This window comes from Cydia fagiglandana, chromosome 14 (assembly GCF_963556715.1).
Source record: "Cydia fagiglandana chromosome 14, ilCydFagi1.1, whole genome shotgun sequence".
In the NCBI taxonomy this organism is placed as follows: domain Eukaryota; kingdom Metazoa; phylum Arthropoda; class Insecta; order Lepidoptera; family Tortricidae; genus Cydia; species Cydia fagiglandana.
The window spans coordinates 1,571,651-1,595,734 of NC_085945.1; the positions used below are offsets into that span (position 1 = coordinate 1,571,651).

General features: G+C 42.0%; 2 protein-coding genes, 2 non-coding genes and 1 pseudogene across 4 annotated transcripts in view; 3 read left to right on the top strand and 2 right to left on the bottom strand.

Annotated features, from left to right (window-relative positions):
* Window positions 1-24,084, top strand: part of LOC134670662 (protein YIPF2) — a 211,095-nt gene that overhangs the window by 90,844 nt on the left and 96,167 nt on the right. The gene's annotated exons all lie outside the window — the stretch shown is intronic.
* LOC134670682 (inner centromere protein-like) lies at window positions 240-4,595 on the top strand (annotated as a pseudogene).
* On the bottom strand, window positions 8,359-8,474 carry LOC134671024 (U5 spliceosomal RNA). Its single transcript, XR_010099164.1, has one exon. It is a non-coding gene; the product is annotated as a U5 spliceosomal RNA (small nuclear RNA).
* LOC134671025 (U5 spliceosomal RNA) lies at window positions 9,319-9,434 on the bottom strand. The gene has a single exon (XR_010099165.1). It is a non-coding gene; the product is annotated as a U5 spliceosomal RNA (small nuclear RNA).
* On the top strand, window positions 12,397-16,370 carry LOC134670489 (uncharacterized). Its single transcript, XM_063528311.1, has 5 exons — window positions 12,397-12,553; window positions 12,980-13,052; window positions 13,325-13,430; window positions 14,090-14,296; window positions 16,142-16,370. The coding sequence occupies exons 1-5, from the start codon at window positions 12,492-12,494 to the stop codon at window positions 16,351-16,353; spliced, it is 660 nt and encodes a 219-aa protein (XP_063384381.1). The 5' UTR covers window positions 12,397-12,491; the 3' UTR covers window positions 16,354-16,370.

Here is a 24,084-nt window from a genome sequence, read left to right on the forward strand (position 1 = left end):
TCTAAGCACACGTAGCCGGTGTGCTCTGACCTTTAACCTTAGTATTTTTCAAAGATGATCGATTATAGATTACACAAATAATTAGTCTTAAATATTTTCAAATGTATGTATGACTAACATTAACCCTTTAACCGCCAGAGTCTGATCATTACATATCCAGCTCATTTCGCCACAGTCTGATAAATAAGACAAAGATCTGATTTGGTTTTTACAGCACATTTATTTATTACAGTGAGTGATTGTCATCCTGCAAGATGGTTGATGACGTGAATATTGCGGAAACCGCTAAAAGTAAAGCGTTTGCAGAAGCTCTAGACAGAGCCAGATTAGCCAGAGAAAGACGCGAAGCGGAACAAAGGAAGCGGCTCGATGAGCTGTGACCACACGCAGCGGGAGAAGCGGGACGAGGAGCGACGGAAGAGGCGGGCCGAGCAGAGAGCGAGGGATGACGACAGAAGGGTGCAGGTAGAAGAATGCAAACGAGCGATATGGGAGGCTTCAGTGTCACGACGCGAAGCGTCGCTGCAACGGGAGCGCGAGCGCACGGAGCGTCTAGAGCTCGTTCCTCCGCTCCGCGTTCGCCTTCGGATCTCCACCCCCCGCCTCCTCGAGCCGCTAGACTCGGCGGGATTCTTCCGGGCCGCGCGCAGGACCGACCCCATCGATCGGATGAACTCTTTTGAGTCACCGGCGGCATCAACAACAAACGTGACGTTCGCGTCTGCGCCGCTCACGAGGCGCGCCTGCGCGCTGCACCTCGACTCGGACAACGATAACAAAGACGAACCCGACCGACGGCCACCCGGGGCCATGTGGTCGAGCGTGGCGCGGCGCCGCACGGGCCCGGGGCCCGCGCCGCCCGCCGCCCGCGCCACGCCTCCATCCCGGCACCCGCGTCAACACGCCCCGAGGCGCGGGGTGGACACGAACAGCCGGAGCGCGGCGACGACGCCGTCGGTGTCGCGCGCCAGCACGGTGATGGCGGCCGCCGTGCCGCGCCGCGCCGCCCGCGCCCCGCCTCGCCGCCCGTCTCGCGGCCGGCGACGGCGGCCGCTGACGCCCCGCCCGCCGCGCCCGGCGAGGGCGAGCCGCCCGTGCACAGCGAGCCGGAGCCCTCCAAAGAGCGTCCCGCCCGCGAGTCCCCGTCCGCGTCGCCCGGCCGCGCGCTCTCGCCGTCGCCCCGGCACTCGAGGGAGCCTAGCCGGGCCAAAGATATTGTCGAGCGAAACCGGAGTGATAAGAATCGCGTCTACGCGCACGAAGTGAGTCAAAAGCTGGAAGCGTTCCGGATACAAAATGGCAATGAAAATGCCAGCCGGCCCCTAAACGATAAGGTTAATGAAAACGAAGAAAATCAGAATATAAACATAGTCAATCCACCGGTTGCGGTAAATAAAGTAGAACGGACCGAGCCTGAAATAGTCGAAGTACAGAAGCCGGTCGAAGAGCAGAAAGTAAAAGATAACGAACAAATTGTAGAAGAAAAGAAAAAAATTGTAGAACAAAAGGTAGAAAAAGTCGAGGAGAAAGTAGAAAAAGTAGAGCAAAGAATTGAAAAGCCGGAGGAAAAGAAAGAAATTGTTGTAGAAAAGAAAGTAGAAGAAAAGAAAGAAAAGTCAGAAGAGAAGAAAGTTGAAGAAAAGAAAGAACCGTCCCAAGAAAAGGCTGAAGAAAACGAGATGACAGCGTCCATGATCACGCGACGTATCACCACGGAGGAGGAGGCCGAGGCCGCGCTGGCGGAGCGCCGGCGCCGCGCCCGCGAGGAGCTGGAGCGGCAGGCGGAGCTCGAGAGGCAGAGACTGCAACGTGAAGCCGAGGAGGAGGCGGAACGGCAACGCCTCGAGGAGGAGCGGCAGCGGCGCGAAGAGGAGGAGGCCAAAGAGTTAGCGCGCCTGCAGCGGGCCGAGCAAGAGGAGAAACTTAGGAAAGCTATTGAGGCGCAACAGCAACTATAGTTCGTTTTTTTTAGCATTAGAAAGAACTTGCAAGAAGGTAAGCGATCTTGACATGTCTTTTAATTGAAAAACGCTTTTTAAAATTCAATAACTTACTTATGAAAGCAGAAGAATATAATTGATCGTATTAGATTCCTAATTGTTACATATTTACCGTAACTTATTTGTATTTTAAAATGTGTTTTTTAATTAAAAGACACATAAAGATTGTTTACCTAATTTCTAATGCTAAAAAAAACGAACTATAGAGCGCGAGGAGGCGGAGCGCAAAGCGCGCGAAGAGGCGGAGCGAGCGGCACGCGTGGCGGAGGAGAGCGAGAAGCGGCGCCAGGCCGAGGAGGCCGAGCGGCTGCGGCGCGAGGAGCTCCAGCGCACCGCCGCCAGCGCGGCGAGGCCATCATGGCGCGCACCCGCCTCAGGAAGGCCGAAGAAGATAAGAAGCAACAAGAAGAGAAGGAGCAACAGCAGGGCGGCGCCGGCAACGGCAACGCCGGCCACAGCGCACCCGAGCCGCAGCAGCAGGCTTCAGAGCCCATTGTCGCGGCCGCGGCGGAAGCGGAGGCGGCGCCGGCGCCGACGGCCGTCACCGACAACGGCAACGTCACGGCCGACCTACTGGGCCTGTCCGACCCACACCCGATCGAAGACAAATCGCAAGAGCAGCCGACGGCCAAGAACCCAACAAATGACAACTCCAACAACGGCTTAGCGGCGCCCACCAACAACGGCAACGCCAACAGCATGGCGCACATCTCCGCCTCCTTCCTGCAGGGCGAGCGCGGCGGCGAGCTCGCCCAGAAACAAGCGCCCGACGCCTTCGACGACGACTTCACCGCGCACAACGGCCACGCCGCCAGGCCCCACCCGCTCACGCTGCAGAACGCCATCTAGGGCCCCGGCCGATAACCTCCGCGAACCACTTATCGCGGATTAACTCTATTTTTAGCTGGTCGAATTGATATCTAACCGTACGCGATTATCGAGAGATGTCTCAATGTAAAAAATTAAAAAAAAAGAGATTTATAACTCCCGTAACTATGCCAACCTTACTCTGCGTGGTACAATTACTGTCGGTGGCGACACGAGCACGCTCGATCAAAAATTGCTGGCGGTTAAAAGGTTAAATATGTTTAAAGTATTCAGAATGACTGCTCAAGAAGCCCTGACAATCCTAGAAGTGGTGTACGGTCGAACAATCTTTGAAATTATGTTTCCCATGCGTGCATCCAGTTATTAATGGTAAATAATAATAGGTTAGTTCAATGTCACATGTGTGGCCTTAGTGTACAGACCTGTGGTTAATGGTATTTATGTACAAAGTTGACTCTCCAACTATTGTGTTAGAATTGGGAATTTTCATATTAATTATATTCAAAATCACAAGCTCGTTCTATATTTACCGAGAAAATACTATGGAAGTAATGAATTTATTTCATAAAACAATAACAAGCAAAAAATTAAAATAAAATAAACCGGGCAAGTGCAAGTCGGACTCGCGCACGAAGGGTTCCGTACCATAATGCAAAAAAAAAAACAAAAAAAAAGCAAAAAAAAACGGTTACCCATCCAAGTACTGACCACTCCCGACGTTGCTTAACTTTGGTCACAAATCACGTTTGTTGTATGGGAGCCCCATTTAAATCTTTATTTTATTCTGTTTTTAGTATGTATTTGTTGTTATAGCGGCAACAGAAATACATCATCTGTGAAAATTTCAACTGTCTAGTTTCAGCTATCACGGTTCGTGAGATACAGCCTGGTGACAGACGGACGGACGGACGGACGGACGGACTAAGACTTCGTAATAGGGTCCCGTTTTACCCTTTGGGTACGGAACCCTAAAAATCACAATATTTTTTGATCCCTTTGGTTAGTATTTAAAATGCAGCCTTCTATGACCGTAACAAAACGGACAAACAAAGGTGTATACAATTTTAGGAACACATTTTTTTCGTATTAGGATCGAAAGAGTTCATGATTCTGAGTGGGAATAATATAAAAATTACAAAATGTAAAATGCAAGTTGGAGGCACAACTTTTAGAAATGCCCTAACATCAATTCAAGTACATTGTATTCTCAACTTAGTTACTTCATTTTATAAGTTTGAAATCATTTAACTATGAATTAGAAGATTGCATTTAATATCATAAATCCTTACTATAAATTAACCTAAGGGTTGTGATTAAGCAAAGTGGAATCATTCGAATAAAATTTATAGAGATACATACCTCTATTTCATTTGATATATAGGTAAAGCAAAATAAATTTAGTATGATTTACGTTTTACATAGTTGTTCAATATTTGTATATTGTTGATTAGAGAAAATCTGTACTATACTGTATCCATATATTAAATGTATGTGACGTATTTCTAAAGAAGGTACACCACGTCGGTCAATTTATGGAATTTTCGATAGTAGCACCTTATTGACTCGCGGCTAGTACCTTTTGCTTGAAAACGTCACCTCCGTGACCTTTTCCATAAGAAGTAATTAAGACATTATTTTAGTCCATAGCTTTTATGACAATGAATTGGATCACACTAGTGACGTCGTGTCTTGTACACTAAATTTTAATTTTGGTTAAGTTAAGCACTCGTTTTAATGTTAATAATTATATGTCCAAAGTAAACAATATATTTGTATTTTTATTGTTTTTTACTTCACTACCTTTGTTCCATTGTTCCGTTCTTGATAGCTTGGTGGTACAGTCAGGCGTGGCTCACTCCGCGATTTCGTCGTTTTGCAACAGGTAGCTACAAGTACATCTGTCCCACACCAATTTTGGTGGCTAGCCATAAGCCGCGCGTGGCGCTGTACTTGGACGCGGATGTACTTGTAGCTATACTTCTTGCGACGTGACGAAATCGCGGAGTGAGCTACGCAGTGGCGGATTTGCAGTCTTTGCCGCCCTAGGCCCCAAGCCTTGTAGCCGCCCCTTTCTCAGCATCAGCACCCATCATATTGACTACATTTAGATCAGGCAACGGAAAGATATATTATAGAGGGAAATGCTTGGGACACATTTTTTACTTAGTAACTTTTTTGGACTCGTTAGGATATGTTCACCATATCAAAAGTTGGGGGGTTTGGTTTGAAGGTCACATTTTTCGGTTTTTCGCTTATTATATCTTAGAAACTATACGTCCTTGTGACATGATAATAGGAACATAGGTTTTATGAAAAAAATAAGCAAATACTTATTCAGTTTAAGTGACAGTTTTACCAATAACATTGACTTTCATGTACCTACAAAAACATTAAAAACTATTTTCTTGAATAACTGCTAAACTATTTAATAAATCTAAAAAATCTGAGATTCTTACAATGAGCTCATTGATTTGATATGTAACACGATATATAGCTGGTCAAGCAGATCTTGTCAGTAAAAAAAGGCGCGAAATTCAAATTTTCTATGGGCCGATATCCTTTCGCGCCTACATTTTTCAAATTTGCCGCCTTTTTCTACTGACAAGATCTGCTTGACCGTCTATAGTTTACAAAACTTTATTTTTAAATTTTCTCATTTACCCCCCAAAAATATGGAGGCCATATTTAAAATTCATTTTCATCACACTCGCTCAGTAAATGTGGAATTGCACGTAGGCGTAGCGGGAGTTATAGAAAATTCGTTTTCCCTAGGGAGTTATGAAGTTTCTATTGCCATAATTAACAGTTTTTTGTCTTTAAACTTAGTTTTTGTATCGCAAGTGTGAGGAAAAACATTGTGTGTATCTCGGAGCGTAATTATATTGCAAACTCGAGCCTATAAATCGCTCCGGCAAGCCGTCGCGATTTAATTTACTCTCGTTTGCAATATTCAACTTACGCCCCATGTTCCACAATGTACTATTATTTACGTTACACGTCCATCTTTGGGTCACAAACTTACATATGTGTGCCAAATTTAAACTTAATTGGTCCGGCAGTTTCGGAGACCTCTCTTCCCCTGGCTCAAGGGCTACGGCCGGGGACTTTTGATATGTTCACCTCTTAGATAGTTCAAATAAAAATAGGTACAAAGTCAAAAATTGTGTTGCAAGCATTTCCCTCTATAGGTACTTTTTTGAGAATTTGTTGCCTGGTCTAATTTTGAGTTATTTTTTGTTATCATCAGCGAATTTTTTGTCACAATTTGCCGCCCCTAATATCTTGCCGCCCTAGGCCCGGGCCTACTGTGCCTTATGGGAAATCCGCCACTGGAGCTACGCCTGGCCCAAGTCTAATTCCCTCCTAATGCTCTGGTTTCCTAGGAAAGCGTTGCCGTCTCCATACAAATACTACGACATCCTTATTATTTGATCATCCTTATTAGTAAATGACGGCAAACCGATCTTAACTGATAATGTAGGCACTAGATATGAGCGCCGATAGGCATTTAGCCGGCGGCGGCGCGCCGGTCAAAATCGGGCGGCGGCGAATCGGCGACGTGGCCTTGAAACACCTGTGATTAATGAAAAAATAATTCAAACCGAAATTTTACCGAAAAAACATGTTTTTGCTGTAGGAAACTTATAAAATAAGTGCATTTTTTAATTTCAAGGATAATTTATTGAATAAACGTACGAAAATAGTTTTATATAGTATAAACACTCGCATAAACGGTATCGCGCTTCATCAGAGCCAGTGTTAATCTTGGTGAGACCGTGGCCGGAAGATCTTTGCGAGGCCCTTATCTTTTGTGCTAACTAAACAGTAGCAGATTGACTGTATCATCAGGAAAACGTCTTGTCGATATTCTAAAGAGCCGAAGTGAGGAAAATCAAGCTTTTTCGTTAACCAAATCAACCCAACAAAACCGATTTATATCTAAAGGTGAGGCTCGAGGCCGAGCTCCACTTAACACCGAAGACCTGATTCCGACGCATTCCCATGCGAGCATGCGAGGCCAGAGGCTGAGCTGCTGGTATTAAGCATACAGCTTAGAATCGAACGCCAATTGTGAGCTTCGCTGACGGCCGAATGCCTGGAGCGCCGATTGTGGTGCGCTTCTGTGCAAGGCCGAAGATCAAGCTGCAAGAGAGCAGAGCTTAGAACTAGTGGTCCAGTGTAAGCAAGTCCGAATGCCGATAAAGACCGAGGCCATAATGTTAAAAACTACGAAAGCGCCTGTATCTCCATACAGGCGCTTTCGTGCGAGGCCAAAGCCCGTGCTGCAGTGGAGCTAAGATCGGAAACCAATGACCAAACATTTTAAAAGCGAGGCCGAAAGTTGAGCTCCAAACAGAGCCGAAAACTTGGCGATTCAGATAGCGGCATACTTCCATGCGAGCGATGCGAGGCCAAAGATTGAGCTTCGAGAGAGGAAAGTTTGAAATTTGAACAACGGCCAAGTTTAAATGAGAGCCGTTTCCGACGCCCTTCCTTTGGACGCGAAAACGCTTAATATCTGATATTAACCGCTTTTTATACATTTTAAAAACATTAAGCCATGCTTGCAATGGTTAATTTCGCGGCGAATGACGGATTACCTAACCAGCTGGCAAAATTTGTAATTTCGTTGTCCTAAGACTAGTAGCGCGGTTACCAGACAGAAAAGTTTGAATTTACCTTCGATATTTTTGAATTATATGGACCTCCACCCACAAGATGGACGGACGACCTTGTTAAGGCCGCCGGAAGACGCTGGATGCGGGTCGCTTCCAACCAGTACGAATGGAGGTCCAAGCGGGAGGCCTTTGTTCAGCAGTGGATGTCTTATGGCTGAGATGATGATGATATGGACCTAAACTACCTTTTAAATGTCTATAAGCTATTCAGAGTGGTGCCGTTAAAGATCTAAACTAGATAAAATCTGATTCTGAAAGTAGTTAGTATCTACCAAGGTCACGCCGATAGCGCAGCGTCGGCGGCGGCGGCGCGAAAATTTCGTCGGCGGCGGCGGCGCGCCGGCGCGGCGCTCATATCTAGTAGGCACGGAAGCTGGGTGCGGCATCAGCGGTCGATAATGACCTTCGGCAGATACGGTTCACGAGAAAGCGGCTAAAAATACGAGCCGCTGTGATTTACTTGCGGCCGACACGCCAGAGTGCACGTTTGTGTGGCAGGACCGGCAAATTACTACTTTTGAGGATCAATTTAGTTTTTTAAGTACCTAAATCATATTAGGGAAGAGTTTGTAATACTTAAAAATGGGAGTTGCACTACTTACCGGCAGTAGCACACAAATTTATTAAGGTTTTGGTGAATTTCTTGAATCCAATTTCAGTCTGAAAAATACGACTAAATCTCGATTAACATATTCAGTCCCAGCGTAAGTTACGACCGTAGCCGATAACATGCGAGAACCCGCCTAGCGAGTCGCCGCGCTGGCAGTGTAAACTTGTAAAGATCGGTTTTCCTAGGATAGCGGCCGTTTCCATACTAAATAATACGGCAGCATAAGTTGAATAGTTTTATAAGCCCCGCTTGCGCAGGGCGTCAAAAATTGAGTTAGACTCATTTGAGTGTTCCCCTCCACGGAAATCTTTAGTAAAAGGCGAAAGATTTATTCGTTTTGAAGGGAAACCAGAGTAACGATTTTAAAAATGCCCGCGCGACCCCACGGTTCTGAGAAAAATCTTAACACCGCGATGTACAAAATGTGACGCGGACAGTACAGCGACATCTAGCGGGGAATGTAAATACTAAATATGGATGTTCTATGTATTCAGTAGGTGATTATTTACATACATACTTAGATAGGGTGACTGCTATAGTAATTGGCCAATCCTAACAATAAGATTTCTTTTCGCTTGTTTCTTTCTGACTTGTTAGGAAAGGCCAATCACTATGTAGTGGCCAATAATTATAGCAGTCACTCACTTACTACAAATATTGCAAGTTAATAAAAGCTTGTCAAAGGTCTCGCTGAGCTGACGTACGCCAGCGGTCGGTTTGTCAGCCGCGGGCCGCGATATAAAAATGGTACGTCACTGGGACGAGAGGTCGCTGGAAAGAGTTGCGGGCGTCGGCAACCTTCGGACGGCATTCATTTTAGGGTTCCGCACCAAAAAGGTATAGAGGGAACCCTTACGCCGACTCCGATAGGCAATTCCTGTCCCGTGGAGGAGAGATTGATAATCTTAGATACTTACCTATCTACTCGTATAAAGGTCATGTAACTTTATGACTTTAATTATAGTTTTTTCAGTTAGTCATAATTTGTAAATTAAATTAATAATTCTTTAATTGTTAGATGAATTATGGAATTAATGTTTCTTACCGAAAATAGCACAATCTTTATCGAACGACAAAAGCAGCAGATAATGCGTCCACGGGCATAAATAAATAGGTGCTTTACGCTACACGAATTTACGCCTAGCGACTTTACCGATTCTCTAGGAGTGAGTGTCAAATAGATTTACATTATAACTTTATAAGCCCCGCTTGCGCAGGGCGTCAAAAATTGAGTAAGACTCATTTGAGTGTTCCCCTCCACAGAAATCTTTAGTAAAAGGCGAAAGATTTATTCGTTTTGAAGGGAAACCAGAGTAACGATCAAAGAGATGCCCGCGCGACCCCATGTTTCTGAGAAAAATCTTAACACCGCGATGTACAAATGTCACGCGGACGGTACAGCGACATCTAGCGTGAAATTCAAGAACTTCATACTTTTATTGCAAATTGTCACCCCATATGGACACAATAGGGATTATAATGTGGGGAGACCTTTTAAATAATCTTTTAAGAAACTGGTTTATATAATTTGTACCCTACGTATTCTGTATTTTTTTATAATGTAGGTTATAGGATATGGAGCATTTTGGATGGGTATGGAGCAAGGCCTATTGACTTCCTTGGAATGACGTGACCCTTCATAATTATACATGTGTGCTCCGTTTCTAGAGCTGTATTGCCAGTAATTACCATAAAAATATTTTACTACAGCAACATTGCTAGAACTGGCTTTGTGTATACGATTTCTAGGAACAAATCCAATTATTTTATCAAATATATTTTGATTTGTATTTTATGAAGTAGTCAAAGTCATATGTAAATTATAATTTATTTTTTGAAATATGTAAATTATTATCTATTTCAGTTTGTCTTTGTCTATGTTCATAAAATCTAAAAAAAAATCTTTGTCAATAGGCCTCTTTGATAGGCCTTGATTTGAGTCTGGCCGGTAAGAACATAGACAAGACAAAAGTCTGTAATGTCAATGCTGTCATTTAAGTCATTTAACGCCAAAATTATTAATTTTCATATAAAACGATTTATTCACTTGAAATATATTTATTTACCTATTAATTTAAAAATAAAAACTATTCATATGTACGAGCAACATATCTAAATGCGTCTTCGTACAGACTTAGTTAAATTTAAACCGTTGTCTCTCTTCCTTCCTTGCTGTATTATGTATCCGGCAATGGCGACTTCATCAACAATTCTTATCCGGATTATGAAAAGCCCTAATGTGTGTGTGGAAACCGTTGTAGTAAACCAGAAACAGCGATAATTTCAAGGTAAGAAATATATCAATCTTTAAATAAAAATGAGCGTACTAATTACCAAATTCAAATATAATAATTTAATCTTACTATCCCCGTAAGTCCCGCGGACGCTATATCGCATCCGAAATTATAATCTAAATTCATCATAGATGTAAAACCTCTCATTGTTTACGAGTAAGCTGGTAAATTTAGACCTTAGGAATTAGCGACGTTAGTAATTAGGAAGTTAGATTATATTTTTTAATTTGTGACTATTTTGTTTTAGAAAGTGAATCATGGCTTGAGCGTGAGATAATAATATAATCCGTCATATGATTTCTTGGAAAAAGCTCAAAGGGCACGTATCTGCTGCATATACAGACTAGTTTTCCGGTGACCAAGAACGCTGCGTGGAGCTGTGGAGCAGAAATGTCCGATAACCGGATAGATGTAATAACAACTTGTAACCATTTGCCATATCAATGTATGTATTCATATGTATTGCTCCTAACATATATAGAGTAATCCTAATAGGAATGAAAATATTTATATCTTAATAATACGTAACTTTTTGTAACCTTTTATATTTGACGAATTTTTAAATATAGTACCTAATCATTATCTTATAACGTATTTCTTTATTTATTTGTGATATGCTAATTTAAGAGCCCAACAACGTGCACACTAGCACCACTGCTGAAATAAATAATCGTGAATATTTAAATTTAACGACAGGTATTTAAAAAAGGGGCCGCTACTGACTGTATTGTGTATTTAAGTACCTTTTGAATACATTAAACTAGTTTTTATGTTGCTGGATTCGTCAATCTATGAGCTCAAAACAAAAACGGCCGTTTTAGTTTTGAACGGGTAGGTTGACGAATCCAGTAACATAAAAATTAGTTTAATGTATTCAGCAGTGGCGCTAGTGTGCACGTTGATGGGCTCTTAAAAACCTGACCCCAACAAAAAATAAAATAATACAAAAAGAAATTCCCTCTCCGGGATTCGAACCCAGGACCATTAGCTTCCTGAACTGGATTACTGCCAATACCCGCTATGCTAAACGGGTTGTCAATTCTAATTACAATGGTATCCTAGTATCCTACCGAGCGCTAGTAGTATAAACGAACTTTTGAAGGGGACATTTTTTTGTATGGAGTTATCGTTCTTCTCCTAGTGAGTATTATATTCTTTGGTATGGAGGTCCAAGGGGGAGGCCTATGTTCAGCAGTGGACGTCCTATGGCTGAGATGATGATGATGATGATAGGATATGGCCTAGCTAGTCTTTTGTAGGTCAGCTAAATTAAGACTACTACTTACTACATGACTGGAGAAATGTCGAATTAATCATTACAAATATACCACTATATACTGCTCTGTTCCTAATTGTTCTGCTTAACCTGCAAAAAATAAAATGTTGAGCACGCCTGTGATATAATCGTGCAACATGCAAAACCGCGATAACGCCGCTTATTACGAAGGTAAAGTTCAAGAAAAACTCATGTCGTGCCATTACAGTACTGTCGCAGGCCGCCGCGCGACCAAACGCATCCGAATTGCGAAATTGCGATCTGTACAATTGCATAGTACCACAGAATAAATAATAGTACTAGGTACAGACGACTCACTCTCTAACAAAACGCGTCTGTCACGATCAGGACAGATATGGCCGCTAGGTGGCGACAGCGCCACGCGCGGCTTATGGCTAGCCACTAAACTTTGTGTGGAACGGATGTACTTTTAGCTACCTGTAGCAAAGGACGAAATCGCGGAGAGAGCCACGCCCGGAAAGGATCTGTAGAATTGCATAGTACCATCACGCTCCTCGTTTGTTTCGCCATTCAGGGTCGTAGCTAAACTGGTTGATTAATACTCACGCTATAGAATTTTCGATTTAGCAAGAACCCTAAATGGCATAACAATCCCGTGTGGTGACTGTCGACGAACAAGACTGAAAACTTTTACGTTATGATATTCGGCCTCTTTTACATAGGGACCTAATGACAATGAATGTCAATAGATTTACGGTTAGAATATGGTTAGGATAGGTTAATTCGGCAATAAACGCAATAATTTAACTGTTTTTTTATTTATAAGTAAAATTGTGAGTGAAAATGTCTTTCTTAACGGAATATTTCGATGAGTACCGCGCAAAACCTATCAGAAAGACTAAAATGTAAGTACACTATGTATTCTTAACCTACAGTATCTAAAATGTAGCCCACACACTTACCTTTTTTCATACCACGTCGGTGGCAAACAAGCATACGGCCCGCCTGGTAGTAGCAGTCACCGTAGCGTAGGGGAGTTACATACAATGTACCTATGTCATGTTGCTGACCCTTATAAAAACTGTACACTCCTTAAAATTAAAATAATTATTACGATTTAGAGGTTCTACCGCGAACCACGTTCGAAGTGTTGCCTCTCTGTCGCACTTGTAAATTCGTGAATGTGACACTTGTGACAGGGAAGCAACACGTTGAACATGTTTCGCGTAGGCCCTCTTGTTTTTAGTCACTCGCGCGACACACACACACACACACACTCCTTTTTTGAGGAGCCTCATACCTACGTACCTACTTATTTAAACTGTTATCAGGTGTCGTCCAGAACTGCGATGGGCGAAGTTAGAAGGGAAATGGTTGGATCCTAAAAAGGGCGGAACTGAAGAGGTAAGAAGCAGATACCATATTTTGGCCTAAACTAACTTAAGCCTATATAAAGTACCATATCATATATAGAAAGTCAGAGCTTCAAGCCGATAATTGGCAGGAAACGGCGCAGGATCGGGAAAAGTGGCGTGCTCTCATTTCGGAGGCCAAGACCCTCTTTGGGTCCCTGAACCATATTAGTTAGAGCTTTTGTAATTTGCTCAAAGTATAGGTACTGACTCAGACTTATGTCCAACATATCAATTAGTCATGTTTCCAGTCAATGATTCCAGAGAATATGGAGCGATGAAGAAATCGAAGCCTTCATCAAGAAGACGATGAAGAGTTTACGAGGACGGTCTACCTACTTCAATGACTTCTGCGGACATCTTGACCCGGGTGAGTTAAAAAAGTAAACTATGAAGGGTCATTCTCAAAAATATATCTGTGGTCAAACTGCCGCGACCCATACAAAATGTATGTAAAGAGTCGTGGCAATTAGACGCAACCGCAGACGTGTTCTCAGAGAATGACCCTGAAATATTCGTGCAAGCAGAGCTTGTTTTATTATAGTAGGTACCTATATATTCTGTAACAGTGAATCTCGAGCTATACTTTTGTTAGCCTTCAGCGCGACCACTGAGACGATATCGGAGACGAATAGTTCTATCACCACTTGCGTCTATAAATAATCAGTCATTGAATAGGGAATATTGCGCGAAACTGTGCGTAGGGGGCGCCACTACCACTATCCGTCACAATCTGGGGGTCTACCGCGAAACAAGAAAATCGAGATTTCTTTATCTAACCTCTCTATCACTCTTGCATATTCGAGCGGAAAGAGGCAGATAACTAAATGTCGATTTTCGCGTTTCCCGGCAGACCCTTGTTAACAAACCGTCTTGATGCATCAATGTCATATTTTATTGTATGTGAAAACTTGTCAAAAACAGTTTAAGGCACAGTGTGTATAAGTTACTCTATGGTTTATAGTAGAGGAGCTAGTGCTGCACTCTGGCGGCAGCATTGCAGTAATACCCCCTATTGAAACCTTTCAGAAATCGCGACGCGCCCGTTGGTACCGCGCGTAAAGAAGCTGCCCCTCTGCTCCGAGCTAGAACAGGTGAAGGTGGAGGAAGCAGCCCCCCCGCCGCCGGCCGCGAAGCTCGCCCTCAAGGACACGGAGGTCATGAAGATGGCCAGGGAGCTGTACGAACAGGACATGGACAAACCCACGCTGGAGCCCCTGAAGACGCATTTGAGAAGTACTGTAGCTCTTCCTCTTTAAACTTCTATTTAGGTAACAGTACAGACAAAAGTCGCGCTACCCCCTCTGCCACGCATACGGTAATTTTATTCCATGTTCGAGTCGAAAGTGTGTTTGTGTGACGTCCGTGTCTCTGAACGGACCAATCACGGCACGGGACTTCGCTCACCTCGTCCCGCGCACCCCGCATTTTTGGCATCATCGGTTGCATGAAATAATTGCTCTAAACTCGGTCTAGAGGATTCCTAGTCTATGACGTCAACTGACGGGCTCAGCTCCAGCTCAATAGGGCCATTGCGCTACTTTCGTCCGGCTCTAATTTTCGTCCACTTGGTGAAATTTGCCTATAAACCATCACTGCTGCAACTGGACTTATTGCAATCCTTAAAATCCAAACAAATTATCTATCTGCATAAAAATATATTTCGCTAGTTGCAAATTAAAATTGAAATGTATTATGTATTTGCTAATCCGTTAAGTGGACGGAAACTGGCACTGGACGGTACACTGACGCAATTACCCTATCAACCTTCATCATTTCGACAAGCCTCGATGGCGCACTACACAAGACAGGCGTGGGGTTTAAAGGGTTAAACTTCTATCTCACTTCATTCTTCAGTGAGTGACAAGTGCAGTGTGCGAGATATAGAACTAGCTTTGTGCCCGCGGCTCCCCTCGCGTGAGATTCAGCCTTGTTGTCAATTCCTTTCTTCTCCCTAGTGGGTGGATTCCCAAAAATAAAGTTTTTGCTTTTGATTTGGCTTTGTCCGTCCCCAGGGCTACCTAAGTTTTCTACTAATTAAATCTTTCGCACTTTCGCATTAACGTTATGGATTGTAGTATGCTAAGTTAGCTAAACATTTCTAAGCAAGTAAAGTATACAACGTTGCTTAGATAGGAGAACAATTTACCTAGATACAGTTTGGAATTCGAATAGAACCAATTACAGATTCAAATGAGTCTTGGGTTATACTTGAAACTTTCTTCACACCAAGTTATGTAGGTAAAGATATTTTCACATAAATAATGTTAAGCTTTGAAAACCTTATTTAGTGTTATTAAAATTAATTGATTCCTTGAAAATTGACATAAAAAGCTCAACACATTCGTTATTAAGCCTTTAAGTTTATTTGAAATGGTGTCAACGTTTTAAATGATGTATCAATTTGTTATGCCGCCGGATGCATGAGGTGAGTGATGAACAATCATCGTTACAATGAAATGAAAATAAACAAACGCCAGATTTAACGTAAATCAACGCGTGATCTCAATTTTACGAGCGTAATGTAAATTATCCGCGATATTGATGAGATTATATCGATTAAGAAAACAAAGGCGTGTAAACATTTCGTATTATTACTGTTTTATTTTATCGCTTCATTTTACTGTAACGTTGGATATGCAAAACAATATGAAAAGGGGATTATGGTTTTATTGAGTTAATCAACTCTTTCTTGTCACTTTTTGCTATGATACCAATGTTTTTTTGTGTTACGATTTACAGTTTTAATTAAACCATTAAAGCGTTTCATTTCGCGCGTGAGTCCATGGACTTAAGTCACGCTCGATGTAATGGAATCGCGCGCGAGAACTCAACTCATGCTAGGCCGCTTGATGCCAATAACGACAAGAAATTGTTAATCCACTCAATTTATTTTGTACTTATTGTACAGGTAATTTTAATTTCACACTTGCCCGTAATCGTAATAAAATGTTATTCTACGTAGGCGTAAAGGGAGATGCCGTCATAGCTAAGCTAACATAATTCTTGTGAGTCCAATTTTGTACGTTTTAATTTGTCTTCGTGACTTTGATGTTTCTAACGTCGACATTCATCTTCCAGTATACGGCTACGTCCGCCCCTGTCTCTGGAAGACTGGCATCAGCGACTACCAGAACGGTGTAGCCCGACTAGCGTATGAAATGGTCCGCGACAACCGCCTGCCCCGCTACCACGCGCACAACGGTTGCCGGCCGCGCTGGGGGTTGCCGCCTGAAGGCGTGCGGCAACCAGAGCTCGATGGAGCGCCTTTCGATGGCGAACGATTGTATTAACGATGAGAAATCAAGAAGTGAAAACCGCTGTGATAAATACATCACATTTATCACATATCTACAAACCATATATCATATTGTATTTATTTATACATCACATTTATCAGCGGACACCTGGGGTCCGTTTCTCAAAAGCTTGTAACTTGTAATACAAGCGGATGTCACTTTTTGTCAGCTTTTGTTAGAAAGGGACTTCCACTTGTATTACAAATTACAAGCTTTTGAGAAACAGGCCCCTGAGCATTGTTTTTGAATGTTACTAACTCATGAATTTGTCTTCTTTTATCTGTATGCAACTAATCCGTTACAATTTTGATTGGTTGCTGACACTAGTTAATAGCATATCTAGCCCAACTCCATTTGAATCTACATTTTTAATAAAATGTTTTGTTTATTCGAATTTAACCTACATAGTGTAATTTATGTTGTACATACGTTCAAATGTGTATGATATGATGTAATAAATAACGTTTGTTTTACTTCAGTATTTTATTATACATATTACGTGTTCAGTTTTTATTAACAAACAGAATCAACTGAGTACGAATACCTATCTATTTCAGTCTCGTCTAGGTCTAGGCTAGACTTGGTAAATGTGAACTATTTGCCTAGAGGCGAGGTGCGAAGTAATAAGCAGTGGTGGCCGAGTGGATATGACGTCTGACTTTCAATCCGGAGGTCGCGGGTTCAAATCCTGGCTCGTACCAATGAGTTTTTCGGAACTTATGTACGAAATATCATTTGATATTTACCACTAGCTTTTCGGTAAAGGAAAACATCGTGAGGAAACCTGCATATATTCTGCGAAGAAATTCAAAGGTGTATGTGAAGTCCCCAATCCGCATTGTGCTAGCGTGGGGACTATAGCCCAAGCCCTCTCGCGCATGAGAGGAGGCCTGTGCTCAGTAGTGGGACGTATATAGGCTGAAATGATGATGAATGATGAGGTGCGAAGTGAAAAAGTAAAGGAATTTATGAAGGTGGTTTCTATACTTTTTATCTTCATTCCATATTGTAAAAACCAAGTTTTGTTGTTATACTTTAAAAATTAACTTAATACTTACGTGGTTTCTTCTGACACGGTTTGGGCAATGTTCGAGGCTGAAATGATGCCTTTCACCCGAGTTAAACACTCTACTTTTCATTTCGAATAAGAGGAAAGTAAAATGCATGAGGTTTTTAAAACATGACGAAGTATACATTTTTCTACTGTTTCTTGAACTTTCAATTAACAATTTATGTAAATGTATCGTTATTTATGGAATGGAGAGTCAAATGTCAGAATGGAAATATTCATTTAAAATCAAATTTCAATTGTTTATCTTCAAAAAGTGAATAAAATCGTACTTGGAAAGTAAAATGCTCTAGCGCAGAAATGTATAACTTTCTGCACATTTTTAGAACAACAATGTATGAGAAATTAAAAATACTCTGCCTCTTCATTAGGTACCTGCACTTATTGAATAACAAAAAAAAATACATTTTCATAGCATAAGACGCCTTTTTATACAAACAACGAACAAACATTTCAATAAAATAAATAAACAAAAATGAATGCGTTTCCTAAATGTACCAGCAGCGCAGAAGTGTTAAGGAGTGGGCAGTTCGCACAAGCCAGGCTCCGATGACAGACTTGCCTGAATGATATACGGCTTTTTATAGAACACTACATTATATTACTGAGATTGAGGGCCCGATTCGGATTTTGAAATAGACATCTATTAGATATCTTTTCATCACCAAGATACGATAACGATATGTCTTAAACATCCAATTCACATCTAATAGATATCTTACTCTATCTAACGTAAAAGTGACTTTGGTTGCCCGAATTGCGCTGCAAAATTTAACTAGTTGATATCTAAACTATGACGTATCTAGTATGTATCTAGTACGTGTCGTCTCTTGTGAATATCTTGAAGGTCGAATACGGCAGTGAATGAGAGTTGGATAATACATCTTTAATTTAATCTGAGTCTAACTTTTTGCTTTAAATCGATTGAACCATAAAAATAATAGAACGTGCATTGGGATTACTTCAAAAGCGGGGTAATTTTGAAACTTGCAATTGATGCGATTGAAATAAGTCAATTAAGGTCAAATAGGGTAACAGAAACAGCGGGGCAAGATAAACATTTAATAGGGAATCATTAGAGTTGGACCACACTACGTTTTCATGCCAAGTGGTACGTCACGTAAGAAGCTTAGTACCTACGTATTCTTACCTACTGCCAAATTTGGGCACAGTTAAGGCTCATTTAGACGGCGCGCGAACTCGCATGGGAGTTTCATTACATTACGGTTTTTGATTGGTCGACTGAATTGGATGTCACCAACAGTCCGCAATGTAATTAAAATCGCATGCGAGTTCGCGCACCGTCTAAATCAGCCCTTATATAGCGTGGTTAAAGTCTACTGTTTTTTTTTGCCCCGCGGGGCAAAACTAACTATTGCATGTTTCTCATAGGTACCCCCATCTGACGTTATTATCGTCGTTTCCGATATACCTACTTACCGTTTTTTTGCAGAGGGCAATATAAAAGTAATATAGGACGAAGTCTCATTTTATCATTCATATGAAACATAAAACTGTTTTAAAATTTAAAGACATTGCCATCCATTAAATTTAAGAGCAAATGATATCAAACCTACCTGAGTATTATAAATATTTAATGCCTGTAAATCTCAATCGTAAAGTTTATTGGTTAAATTCCAGGAACCATTTGCGTTAGTACCTAAATAAGTATAAATGCCTATACGTTAGTATGAATACTTGGACATTCCACTTCGGGTAATATAATTTTTAAGAAAAAAAAACCGACTTCTTTGGGGGCCGGTGAAAGATTATAGTAGATAGTACACTATGTAGAAAAGGAGGTAAAACCACCCATTTTTCTACTAGCATTTCGCTTCTGTAATGGCTCCTCTACAGGATGGGCCAACGCCGGCCACTCCAAGGGACGCAGCCATGCGGTAGAAAGAGATAGCAATATTACTTGCTCCCTCTAACGCATAAATGCGTCCCTTGGAGTGGCCGGCGTTGGCCCATCGTGTAGAGGAGCCATAAGGGTCGTAGTTCTAGCTTAACCTAACCCACTTCTCAGATAGCAGTTCGGTTCTGTGAGGATCGCAGTTCGAACCTAATCAAACCCACTTTTCAAGTAGCATTCCGTTTCTGTAAGGCTCGCAGTTTCAACCTAACCTAACCCTTGTTCGGTTCTGTGAGGATCGCAGTTCAAACCTAACCTAACCCACTTAATGGCGCATGCGGTGCGGTGTACGGGGGTTTAAGCGGGAGGGGTTAGTAAGATTGGCATGATCATACTTTATACCTACATTTTATGGTAGGTAATCATAGTGGTTTATTTAGTTAAGGTATCATAGTGGTTTTCCGGGCCAAGGTCCGGGTCCGAGTCCGGGTCCGAGTCCGAGTCCGAGTCCGAGTTCGGGTCCGAGTCCGGGTCCGAGTCCAGGTCCGAGCCCGGGTCCGAGTCCAGGTCCGAGTCCGGGTCCGAGTCCGAGTCCGGGTCCGAGTCTGGGTCCGAGTCCGGGTCCGAGGCCGGGTCCGTGTCCGTGTCCGGATCCCAGACCGGATTCGAGTCCGGGTCCGAGTCAGGATCCGAGTCCGGGTCCGAGTCCAGGTCCGAATCTGGATCCGAGTCCAGGTCCGGGTCCGGGTATGAGTCCGAGTCCGGGTTCCAGTCCAAGTCAAAATCGAAATTCGTAATCACCAGACGTGTACCATGCGTCGTTAAAGAGTTCTGTTCTGGTCATCATCAGCAGTTCCACTTCATCAAATGCGACAGTTTTTAATGTAAATGCTTGATTTTATGATGAAAATACAGAAAATTCTATACGTATGCCTTTAAGATTTGAGGAGTTCCCTCGATTCCTTATGGATCCCATCATCAGAACTCGAGCTTGACAAAAGTGTGGCTTAAAAACTTAACTTACTTAACGAACATAACGAAGAGGAAAAATCGCCAAACGTGAACTATGCGTCGTTGAAGAGTTCTGTTCTGATCATCATCAGCAGTTCCACTTCATCAAATGCGACAGTTTTTAATGAAAATGCTTGATTTTCTGATGTAAATACAAAAATCTCTATACGCATGCCTTTAAGATTTGAGGAGTTCCCTTGATTCCTCATGGATCCCATCATCAGAACTCGAGCTTGACAAAAGTGTGGCTTAAAAACTTAACTTGCTGAACAAACATAACGAAGAGGACAAATCGCCAACCGTGAACTATGCGTCGTTGAAGAGTTCCGTTCTGATCATCATCAGCAGTTCCACTTCATCAAATGTCACTTTTTTGGATGTATATGCTTGATTTGTTGATAAAAAAACAAAAATCACTATGTGTATGCCTTTAAGATTTGAGGAGTTCCCTCGATTCCTTATGGATCCCATCATCAGAACTGGGTTTTGACAAAAACGGCACCAATCTGTATGTATATACATTCAATCAAAAAAAGAATTTTCAAAATCGGTCCAGTAATGACGGAGTTATGGAGTAACAAACATAAAAAATAAATAAAAAAAAATAAAAATAAACATACAACCGAATTGATAACCTCCTTCTTTGAGATTTGGAAGTCGGTTAAAAAGTAGGTATGTATACTAATCAAGAGTTTACGCTAATTTTTCAAACTATCGCTAGTTCAAAGATTTTAAAATGTAGGTACGTTTTTTTTTTTAGTTATAATTTTTAAGAAAAAAAAACCGACTTCTATGGGGCCCGGTGAAAAATTATGGTAGATGGTGCACTATGTAGAAAAGGAGGTAAAACCAGTACTTTCTAGTATCATTTCGTTTCCGTAAGGGTCGTAGTTCTAGCCTAACCTAACCCACTTCTCTGATTGCAGTTCGGTTCTGTGAGGATCGTAGTTCGAACCTAATCAAACCCACTTTTCTAGTAGCATTTCGTTTCTGTAAAGCCCGCAGTGCTAACCAAACCTAACCCACTTTTGTTTGGTCTGTGAGGATCGCAGTTCAAACCTAACCTAACCTACTTAACGGCGCATGCCGTGCGGTGTACGGGGGTATGAGCGGGAGGGGTTTGGCATCATCATACTATATACCTACATTTTATGGTAGGTAATCATAGCGGTTTATTTAGTTTAGGTATCATAGTGATTTTCCGGGTCAAGGTCCAGGTCTCTCAGTCCGAGTCCGGGTCTGAGTCTGGGTCCGAGTCCGGGTCCGAGTCCGGGTCCGAGTCCGAGTCAGAGTCCGGGTCCGAGTCCGGGTCCAAGTCCGAGTCCGAGTCCAGGTCCGGTTCCGATCCGGGTACGAGTCCGGGTCCCAGTCCAAGTCAAAATCGAAATTCGAAATCACCAAACGTGTACTATGCGTCGTTGAAGAGTTCTGTTCTGATCATCATCAGCAGTTCCATTTCATCAAATGCGACAGTTTTTAATGTAGATGCTTGATTTTATGATGAAAATACAGAAAATTCTATACGTATGCCTTTAAGATTTGAGGAGTTCCCTCGATTCCTTATGGATCCCATCATCAGAACTCGAGCTTGACAGAAATGTGGCTTAAAAACTAAACTTGCTTAGCAAACATAACGAAGAGGACAAATCGCCAAACGTGAACTATGCGTCGTTGAAGAGTTCCGTTCTGATCATCATCAGCAGTTCCACTTCATCAAATGTCACTTTTTTGGATGTATATGCTTGATTTGTTGATAAAAAAACAAAAATCACTATATGTATGCCTTTAAGATTTGAGGAGTTCCGTCGATTCCTCATGGATCCCATCATCAGAACTGGATTTTGACAAAAACGGGACCAATCTGTATGCATATACATGCAATCAAAAAAAGAATTTTTAAAATCGGTCCAGTAATGACGGAGATATGGAGTAACAAACATAAAAAAAAAAAAAAAAAAAAAAAAAATAAAAAAAAAAAATTTTTAAGAAAAAAAAACCGACTTCTATGGGGCCCGGTGAAAGATTATGGTAGATGGTGCACTATGTAGAAAAGGAGGTAAAACGAGTACTTTCTAGTAGCATTTCGTTTCCGTAAGGGTCGTAGTTCTAGCCTAACCTAACCCACTTCTCTGATAGCAGTTCGGTTCTGTGAGGATCGCAGTTCGAACCTAATCAAACCCACTTTTCTAGTAGCATTTCGTTTCTGTAAGACTCGCAGTTCTAACCAAACCTAACCCACTTTTGTTCGGTTCTGTGAGGATCGCAGTTCAAACCTAACCTAACCCACTTAACGGCGCATGCGGTGCGGTGTACGGGAGTTTGAGCGGGAGGGGTTTGGCATCATCATACCCACATTTTATGGTAGGTAATCATAGTGGTTTATTTAGTTTAGGTATCATAGTGGTTTTCCGGGTCAAGGTCCGGGTCTCTGAGTCAGAGTCCGGGTCCGAGTCCCGGTCCGAGTCCGGGTCCGAGTCCGAGTCCGAGTCCGGGTCCGAACCGGATCCGGGTATGAGTCCGGGTCGCAGTCCAAGTCAAAACCGAAATTCGAAATCACCAAACATGTACTATGCGTCGTTGAAGAGTTCTGTTCTGATCATCATCAGCAGTTCCACTTCATCAAATGCGATAGTTTTTAATGTAAATGCTTGATTTTATGATGAAAATACAAAAAATTCTATAAGTATGCCTTTAAGATTTGAGGAGTTCCTTCGATTCCTTATGGATCCCAACATCAGAACTCGAGCTTGACAGAAATGTGGCTTAAAAACTAAACTTGCTTAACAAACATAACGCAGAGGACAAATCGCCAAACGTGAACTATGCGTCGTTGAAGAGTTCCGTTCTGATCATCATCAGCAGTTCCACTTCATCAAATGCGACAGTTTTTAATGAAAATGCTTGATTTTCTGATGAAAATACAAAAATCTCTATACGCATGGCTTTAAAATTTGAGGAGATCCCTCGATTCCTCATGGATCCCATCATCAGAACTCGAGCTTGACAGAAATGTGGCTTAAAAACTAAACTTGCTTAACAAACATAACGAAGAGGACAAATCGCCAAACGTGAACTATGCGTCGTTGAAGAGTTCTGTTCTGATCATTATCAGCAGTTCCACTTCATCAAATGCGACAGTTTTTAATGTAAATGCTTGATTTTATGATGAAAATACAAAAAATTCTATACGTATGCCTTTAAGATTTGAGGAGTTCCCTCGATTCCTTATGGATCCCATCATCAGAACTCGAGCTTGACAGAAATGTGGCTTAAAAACTAAACTTGCTTAACAAACATAACGAAGAGGACAAATCGCCAAACGTGAACTATGCGTCGTTGAAGAGTTCCGTTCTGATCATCATCAGCAGTTCCACTTCATCAAATGCGAGAGTTTTTAATGAAAATGCTTGATTTTCTGATGTAAATACAAAAATCTCTATACGCATGCCTTTAAGATTTGAAGAGTTCCCTCGATTCCTCATGGATCCCATCATCAGAACTCGAGCTTGACAAAAATGTGGCTTAAAAACTTAACTTGCTTAACAAACATAACGAAGAGGACAAATCGCCAAACGTGAACTATGCGTCGTTGAAGAGTTCCGTTCTGATCATCATCAGCAGTTCCACTTCATCATATGTCACTTTTTTGGATGTATATGCTTGATTTGTTGATAAAAACCCAAAAATCACTATATGTATGCCTTTAAGATTTGAGGAGTTCCCTCGATTCCTCATGGATCCCATCATCAGAACTGGGTTTTGACAAAAACGGGACCAATCTGTATGCATA